The 9,552-nt window shown below is 36.9% G+C and overlaps 1 protein-coding gene across 1 annotated transcript; it reads left to right on the forward strand.

Annotated features, from left to right (window-relative positions):
* Positions 1–557, forward strand: LOC107647677 (uncharacterized mitochondrial protein AtMg00810-like). Its single transcript, XM_016351737.1, has 2 exons — positions 1–242; positions 341–557. The coding sequence occupies exons 1-2, from the start codon at positions 1–3 to the stop codon at positions 555–557; spliced, it is 459 nt and encodes a 152-aa protein (XP_016207223.1).

The following is a 9,552-nucleotide window of genomic DNA, read 5'->3' on the forward strand; positions in this document are numbered from 1 at the left end:
ATGGGAGATAATGTTGATGGTATCTCTAATCTTAAAGCCTCCCTTCACCATACTTCTGAGATGAAAGATCTTGGTTCTCTCAGTTATTTTCTTAGTCTCGAGGTCATATCCACAGATGACAGTATCTATCTCTCTCAAGCTAAGCATGCTTCAGATCTTCTTGCTCGCGTGGAGATTATAGATAGTCGCACTGAGTCTACTCCCCTTGAGCCTAACTTTGCTTTACCCCTATGGATGACACTGTTTTGGATAATCCTAGTCTTAATTGATAGTTAGTTGGAGGTCTCGTCTACTTGACTATCACATGCCCAGACATCGTCTATCTAGTTCATGTTCTTAGCCAGTTCTTGTCAACTCCTCATAATACTCACTATGCGGCCGTTCTTTGCATTCTTCGCTATATCAAAGGCACTCTGTTTCATGGACTTCATTTTTCTGCCCATTCATCTTTATCCCTTCAAGCGCACTCAGATGCTTATTGGGCTGGTGATTCCACTGATCGTCGTTCTACTACTGGTTATTGTTTGTTTCTTGGCAACTCTCTCATTTCCAGGTGAGCCAAGAAGCAAATGTTCACTGCTCGTTCAAGCATAGAAATTGAATACTGTGCTCTCGCTGACACCACTGTTGAGATTGTCTTGATTCATTGACTTCTCAAAAACTTGGGTGCTCTTCAGTCTTCCCCGACTAGTGTTTTTTGTGGCAACTTGATAAACCACTATTTTATGATATATTTTAGACTGAATTGAGTGGGTTTTGTCAACTATTCTCACACTTATTCATGCAAATTGCATGTTTTTAAGTTTTCTTCCTAATTTTGTGCTATGACTGAAAACATGCTTCCCAGGCCTTAAATTTGTCAATTTTTAATTCTCCTTTATTACCATTCGATGTCGTAATGTGTTTGTTAAGTGTTTTCAGGTTTACAAGGCATGAATGGCTTAAAGGGTGAAGATGAAGCATGTTAAAGTAGAAGGAACACAAGAAAACAAAGACTTGAGAAGCGAGGAGTGACGCGCACGCATGGTTGACGCGTGCGCGTGATCAAGAGCATCTTTCAATGACACGTACGCGTGACAGAGAGTCACGTGCTGCACTTAACAAAACTCGCTAGGGGCGATTTTTGGGCTAATTTGGACCCAGTTTCAAACCCGAAAATGCAGACTAGAGGCAGAGATGGAGCAGAGACTGAGGACTTCACTTTTCAATTTTAGTTTTTGATTAGTTTTGAAATTCTAGAGAGAAAAACCACTACTTCTCCTACGGTTTTGACATTATTAGTTTTATCTTCGAATTGGATTTTGAGAGAGCTGCTACTACCTTCATTCCTCATCATTTTGTTCCTAGTTTCTTCTTAAATTCCCTTATTTACTCTTTTACATTTGATTATTGAATTCATGTTTGGATCTTGTCACTTTTGAATCTTATTAATGCATTGAATTATTTTTATGATTATTTTTATTGCTTGTTTGATTCGTGTTAATTATTGTTAGTGCCAATTTTGACTTAAATAATTTTTCATAATTATCATGTCTTTTATTTACTCCCATTATGTGTTTATGAAAATGGCATTCATGTTAATGGAGTAAAGCTCCCAACTTGGTTGGGGGTTGAGTAATTGAAAACCCTTGAGTTGTGACACTCAAGTATTAATCTATAATTGGGAATTGCTGGCTAACTCAATTTTCACCAACTCTAGCCCTTCCCCATGAAGTGACTAAGACTTGTGAGTCTGAGTTAGTGACAACCACTCGACTTTCCTTTAGTTGTTAGAGAACAATGATAGAAACTCTAATTTTTTTCCTGACCAAGGCCTTTTATTTTGAATACATATCATCTCTTGTTATTTGTTCATTGGTTTAATTCCTAGTCATTTATTTTTTCCGTTCTCGATTTCACAAAAAAATCTTCAGAAAAATCCTAACCAATAATTTGCATCTTGTGTCAACTCTTAAGGAAACGACCTGGGATTCTACTCCCGGTTATTTATTATTAATTGTGACACACATTCTAAATTGATAGTGAGAGTTTTGTTGGTTAAGACTGTGCTTGTAACGTTATTCTAGAAAATACTTTTCAGAATTTCTTAATCGACATTTTTCCACCCATCAATTTTTGGCGCCGTTGCCGGGGAGTGCATATGTGTGCTAAGTTATTGGTTGGTGTAAATACATTTATATTTACATAATTACATTTTTTATTTGTGTGTTTTTCGTTTATTAGTAGTATTTATTATTTATTTTTCTTAGTACATTTTGTTACCATGAGCTCTATATTTCTTTTATTGAATGACGCGTTCATTACCGGAACCGAGCCTAGCTGTATTTGATCCTGAAATTGAAAAGACTATTTCACATATTAGGCGAGCTCGGCGTCGGTTAGCCTTCGAGGGTGGTGAAGGGGTTCCACCCAATTCACCAATCTTATCCGAAGTTGAGTCTGGAGCGTCATTTGAGGAAGAAACTAACTTAAAAATTGAAGCCAAGCTCAAATGACAAGCTCAAATGAAGCCACTCAAGATGATGATGTTGTTGAGGTAGAAGATGTTGAAGAAGAGGATGAGGTACAAGATGCGGTTGAAGAAGAAGTTGCTCAGCCAAGGAATGGAGTTTCTAAGAAAGATAATGTTTTGAAAGAGGCCATTCCCATTCCTTTTCCACACCTAGCTAGGAAGACTAAAAAGCAAGTGGAGCTAGATCCCAAGATGGTGGATATCTTTAAAAAGGTTGAGGTAACTATTTTCCTTGATGTTATTCGTCAAGTGCCTAAGTATGCTAAGTTTCTAAAGGATTTGTGCATGCATAAGGAAAAGATCAATGATTTAGAAACTATTCCTTTGGGTAGCTCAATTTCTGCTTTGATGGGTGCTATACTAGAGAAATGTGGTGATCCCGGTCCGTGTATGGTTACTTGTACTATTGGTGGTGTACAGTTTGTGGATTGCATGTGTGATTTAGGCGCATGTGTTAGCATTATGCCATTATTTGTATATGATGCTTTGAAGCTTCCATCATTAAAAAGGTCGGCAGCCCATTTCGTTTTGGCAGATAAGAGCATAATCTCAGTGGTTGGCATTGTGGAGGATGTCTTGGTGAGCATTAAGGGATTAGTTTTTCCTATTGATTTCTACGTTCTTGAGATGCTCCCTAATGACTTAGGAAGACCATCATCCATCTTGCTTAGGAGGCCGTTCTTGAAGACTTCTCGATTTAAATTGGATGCCTTCTCGGGTACCTATTCCTTTGAGATAGATGGAAGAGCAGCGAGTTTCAACCTTGATGAAGCTATGAAGCATCCACCGGAAGACCACTCTATCTTCCAGTGTGATATTATTGATGAGACTGTGGCTGAAGTTCACTAAGAGGCAGTTGATGAGAAGAACATGGCTCAAGGTGCAAGTGTGGGGAAGCCCCCTGAGTGTACTGAAGACACCTTGCCACCTTCAGTGGTTCCGGATGATCAAGTGCCAAGCCATGAGCTGAACATGGAGTTAAAGCCCCTTCCACCTCACCTCAAGTATGCTTATCTTGAAGACAATCAAAGGCTTCCAGTGATCATTGCAAAGGAACTTACTTCCCAACAAGAGGAGCGACTGCTTAATGTACTAAGAAGGAACAAGAAAGCTATTGGGTGGAGTTTGGCGGACATAGTAGGTATAAGCCCTCAAGTCTGTGAGAACCGCATCTTTCTAGAGGAGGGAGCCAAGCTTATCCGTCAACCTCAAAGGCGGTTGAACCCTACAACTCTAGAGGTTGTAAAGAAGGAAGTGACTCGACTGCTTGAAGCCGATATTATCTATCCAATCTCGGATAGTGAATGGGTTAGTCCAGTACAAGTGGTTCCGAAGAAGTCTGGAGTCACAATAGTGAAGAATGAGAATGGGAAACTTATGGCTACAAGGGTGCAGAATTCTTGGAGAGTGTGCATTGACTACAGGCGCTTGAACTTGGCCACTCACAAGGATCACTATCCACTACCTTTTCTCGATCAAATGCTTGATTACCTGTCAGGTAAATCACACTATTATTTTTTAGATAGTTATACTGGTTATTTTAAGATCCATATTGCTCCAGAAGATCAGAAGAAAACCACTTTTACATGCCCCTTTGGAACGTATACTTATAAAAGAATGCCTTTGGGTTTATGTAATGCACCGGCTATGTTTCAAAGGTGTATGATGAGTATCTTTTCAGATCTTCTTGAGCATTTTATGGAAGTATTTATGGATGAATTTAGTGTCTATGGTGATTCTTTTGATCTTTGTTTGGATAATCTTACTAGAGTATTAGAAAGATGTGCTAGTTCAAACCTTGTGCTTAATTTTGAAAAGTGTCATTTTATGGTAAAGCAAGGTATTGTTCTAGGCCATGTTGTTTCTAATACGAGTATATCTGTGTATCCTGCAAAGGTTGATGTTATTTCTGGTTTAGCTTACCCCTCCTCTGTGAGGGAAGTCCGTTCGTTTCTTGGTCATGCATGTTTCTACCGGTATTTTATCAAGGACTTCAGTAAGGTTGCACTACCCCTTTCCCGTCTGCTGCAGAAAGATGTAGAGTTTGACTTGAGTGAAGACTACATAGAAGCATTTGACAAGCTGAAGATTGCCTTGACCCAAGCATCTATTGTGAGAGGGCCTGACTGGAGTACGCCGTTTGAGATCATGTGTGATGCTTCCAACTATACGGTAAGAGCGGCGCTGGCTCAGCGCGAAGGTAAGGATCCCTACATTATTGTTTATTGATGAGCGGATAATTTATACGCTTTTTGGCATTATTTTTACATAGTTTTTAGTAGGATTTATTTAGTTTTTAGTATATTTTTATTAGTTTTTAAATAAAAATCACATTTATGGACTTTACTATGAGTTTGTGTGTTTTTCTGTGACTCCAGGTATTTTCTGGCTGAAATTGAGGGACTTGAGCAAAAACCAAATTCAGAGGTTGAAGAAGGACTGCAGATGCTGTTGGATTCTGACCTCCTTGCACTCAAAGTAGATTTTCTGGAGCTACAGAACTCCAAATGGTGCACTCTCAATTGCGTTGGAAATTTGACATCCAGGGCTTTCTAGAAATATATAATAGTTCATACTTTGCCCGAGTTTAGATGACACAAACTGGCGTTTAACGCTAGCTTTCTGCCCTATTTTGGAGTCAAACGCCAGAAACAGGTTGCAAAGTGGAGTTAAACGCCAGAAATAGGTTATAAACTGGCGTTCAACTCCAAGAAAGACCTCTCCACGTGAAAGCTTCAATGTTCAGCCCAAGCACACACCAAGTCGGTCCCGGAAATGGATTTCTGCATCATTTACTCATCTCTGTAACCCTAGTAACTAGTTTAGCATAAATAAGACTTTTTACTATTATACAGGAATCTTTTTGGTCTGATCTTTTGATCAATTTGAGATCTCTAGACCTCCATGGGAGGCTGGCCACTCGGTCATGTCTACCCTATTATCACTTATGTATTTTCAACGGTAGAGTTTCTACACACCATAGATTAAGGTGTGGAGCTCTGCTGTTCCTTGAGTATTAATGCAAAGTACTATTGTTTTTCTATTCAATTCAAGCTTATTCCTATTCTAAGATATTCATTCGCACCCAAGAACATGATGAATGTGATGATTATGTGACGCTCATCACCATTCTCGCCTATGAACGCGTGCCTGATAACCACTTCCGTTCTACATGAAGACGAAATAGAATGAGTATCTCTTAGATATCTAATACAGGGGACCGAGTCCGAGATATTAGAGTCTTCGTGGTATAAGTTAGAACCCATGGATGGCCATTGCTGAGATCCAGAAAGTCTAAACCTTGTATGTGGTATTCTGAGTAGGATCTGGGAAGGGATGGCTGTGACGAGCTTCAAACTCGCGAGTGCTGGGTGTAGTGACAGACGCAAAAGGATAGTAAATCCTATTCCAGTATGATCGAGAACCGACAGATGATTAGCCATGCAGTGACAGCGCATTGGACCATTTTCACAGAGAGGACGGGATGTAGCCATTAACAACGGTGATGCCCAACATACAGCTTGCCATGGAAAGGAGTATGAAGGATTGGATGAAAGCAGTAGTAAAGCAGAAGTTCAGAAGGAACTAAGCATCTCCATACGCTTATCTGAAACTCTCACCAATGAATTACATAAGTATCTTTATCTTATTTTACGTTTCATTTATCATTTAATTATTAATTTACTATAACCACTTAAATCTGCCTGACTGAGATTTACAAAGTGACCATAGCTTGCTTCAAGCCGACAATCTACGTGGGATCGACCTTACTCACGTAAGGTTTATTACTTGGACGACCCAGTGCACTTGCTGGTTAGTTGTGCGAAGTTGTGACAAAGTGTGATTCACGTTTGAGAGCACCAAGTTTTTGGCGCCATTGTTGAGGATCACAATTTCGTGCACCAAGTTTTTGGCGCCGTTGCCGGGGATTGTTCGAGTTTGGACAACTGACGGTTCATCTTGTTGCTCAGATTAGGTAAATTTATTTTAATTTCAAGCTTTTTGTTTTTTTATTATTATTCTTATTTTCGAAAAAATTTTATGTTTTCAAAAATATATTTTTTTCTTCAGAATTTTTAAGAATGAATTCTAGAGTTTCATGAAGTACGTTGAAGCCTGGCTGGCTGTTAAGCCATGTCTAATCTTTTGGACCGAGGTTTCACTTATCCTCAAGAGAAGAGCTTCTTTGTCTTCCTCAGCAAATCAGCTATTGTATGTCTGATATGTATGCTGAAGCTTGGCTGGCCATTGGCCATGTCTAGTATTTTGGACTGGAGCTTTCACTGAAAGCTTGGCTGGCTAGTAAGCCATGTCTAATTCCTGGACCGGAGCTTTAGACTAACATTGCAGATTCCTGGAATTCTTATTAAAAATTTTGAAATCCTTATTTTTCTTTTTCAAATTAATTTCCGAAAAATCAAATTTTTTTTTTATAAAATCATAAAACCAAAAATAATTTTGTGTTTCTTGTTTGAGTCTAGTGTCAATTTTTAAGTTTGGTGTCAATTGCATCTTTTTAATTTTCTAAAAATATTCGAAAAATCATGCATGTGTTCTTCATGATCTTCAAGTTGTTCTTGATGAATCTTCTTGTTTGATCTTCATATTTTCTTGTTGTGTGTTGCATCTTGTTTTTCATATGCATTCTTGCATTCATAGTGTCCAAAAATTAAAAAATTTCTAAGTTTGGTGTCTTGCATGTTTTCTTTTCTTGAAAATTTTTCAAAAATAAGTTCTTGGTGTTCATCTTGACATTCAAAGTGTTCTTGGTGTTCATCTTGACATTCATAGTGTTCTTGCATGCATCATTTGTTTTGATCCAAAATTTTTATGCATTGAGTCTTTTTGATGTTTTTCTCTCTCATCATTAAAATTCAAAAATAAAAAAAATATCTTTCCCTTTTTCTTCTCATAAATTTTCGAAAATTTGAGTTGACTTTTTCAAAACTTTTTAAAATTTAGTTGTTTCTTATAAGTCAAGTCAAATTTTCAATTTAAAAATTCTATCTTTTTCAAATCTCTTTCAAAAATCAAATCTTTTTCATTTTTACTTTCATATTTTCGAAAATTTCAAATTGATTTTCAAAAATCTTTTTCTTATTTTGTTTCATAAATTCAAAATATTTACTAACAATTAATGTGATTGATTCAAAAATTTTAAGTTTGTTACTTGCCTAGTAAGAAAGGTTCAATCTTTAAATTTTAAATCATATCTTCTTATTTCTTGTTAGTCAAGTAATCAACTTTAATTTTCAAAATCAAATCTTTTTAAATCTCTTTTTCAAATCTTTTTCAAAATAAGTTTCAATCACATCTTTTTCAAAATCAATTTCAAAATCTTTTCTAACTTCTCATCTTTTCAAAATTAATTTTCAAATCTTTTTCAATCAATCTTATCTTTTTGTTTGATTTTAAAAGTTTACTATTTCAATCATATCTTTTTCAAAACTACCTAACTAATTCTCTCTCTAATTTTCAAAAATCACCTTCCTCTTTTTCAAAATTCTTTTTTAATTAACTAATTGTTTTAAATTTTAATTTAATTTAATTTAATTTTTCTTTTTTTTTAATTTTCGAATTCTAACTAATTTTAAATTAAAAACAAAAAATATTTTTATTTTATTTTATTTTATTTTTGAAAATTCCCCTCTCTCATCTCCTTCTAATTATTTACTCATCTACTAACACTCCTCTTTCACTCAAGAATTTGAACCCACTCTTTTCCTCTGTTTTTGGATTCTTATCTTTTCCTTTTTCTATTCTTCTCTTCTTATACTTACATAAGGAATCTCTATACTGTGACATAGAGAATTCTATATTTCCTTTTGTGTTCTCTTCTTTTTTATATGAGCAGGAACAAGGATAAGAACATTCTTGTTGAAGCTGATCCTGAACCTGAAAGGACTTTGAAGAGGAAGCTAAGGGAAGCTAAAGCACAACTCTCTGGAGAAAATCTGACAGAAAATTTCGAAAAAGAAGGAGACATGGCCGAAGATAATAACAGTGCAAGGAAGATGCTTGGTGACTTTACTGCACCAAATTCCAATTTACATGGAAGAAGCATCTCAATCCCTACCATTGGAGCAAACAATTTTGAGCTTAAACCTCAATCAGTTTCTCTAATGCAACAGAACTGCAAGTTTCATGGACTTCCATATGAAGATCCTTTTCAGTTCTTAACTGAATTCTTGCAGATCTGTGATACTGTTAAGACCAATGGGGTTGATCCCGAGGTCTACAGGCTTATGCTTTTCCCGTTTGCTGTAAGAGACAGAGCTAGAATCTGGGTGGACTCTCAACCTAAGGATAGCCTGAACTCTTGGGATAAGCTGGTCACGACTTTCTTAGCCAAGTTCTTTTCCCCTCAAAAGCTGAGTAAGCTTAGAGTGGATGTTCAAACCTTCAGGAAAAAAGAAGGTGAATCCCTCTATGAAGCTTGGGAGAGATACAAGCAGCTGACCAAAAAGTGTCCTTCTGACATGCTTTCAGAATGGACCATCCTGAATATATTCTATGATGGTCTATCTGAATTATCAAAGATGTCATTAGACCATTCTGCAGGTGGATCCATTCACCTAAAGAAAATACCTGCAGAAGCTCAAGAACTCATTGACATGGTTGCAAATAACCAGTTCATGTATACTTCTGAAAGGAATCCTGTGAGTAATGGGACGCCTCAGAGGAAGGGAGTTCTTGAAATTGATGCTCTGAATGCCATATTGGCTCAGAACAAAATATTGACCCAGCAAGTCAATATGATTTCTTAGAGTCTGAATGGATTGAAAGAATCATCCAACAGTACTATAGAGGCATCTTCTGAAGAAGAAGCTTATGATCTTGAGAACCCTGCAATAGCAGAGGTGAATTACATGGGTGAACCCTATGGAAATACCTATAATTCCTCATGGAGAAATCATCCAAATTTCTCATGGAAGGATCAACAAAAGCCTCAACAAGGCTTTAACAATGGTGGAAGAAACAGGTTTAGCAATAGCAAGCCTTTTCCATCATCCACTCAGCAACAGACAGAGAATTCTGAG

Source organism: Arachis ipaensis, chromosome B01, assembly GCF_000816755.2.
Source record: "Arachis ipaensis cultivar K30076 chromosome B01, Araip1.1, whole genome shotgun sequence".
Lineage (NCBI taxonomy): Eukaryota > Viridiplantae > Streptophyta > Magnoliopsida > Fabales > Fabaceae > Arachis > Arachis ipaensis.

Coding starts and splice junctions, on each gene's coding strand:
- LOC107647677 (XM_016351737.1), top strand. CDS start 1: ATGGGAGATAATGTTGATGGTATCTCTAATCTTAAAGCCTCCCTTCAC. Junction 243..340: donor TTACCCCTATGGATGACACT/GTTTTGGATAAT, acceptor TCATGTTCTTAG/CCAGTTCTTGTCAACTCCTC.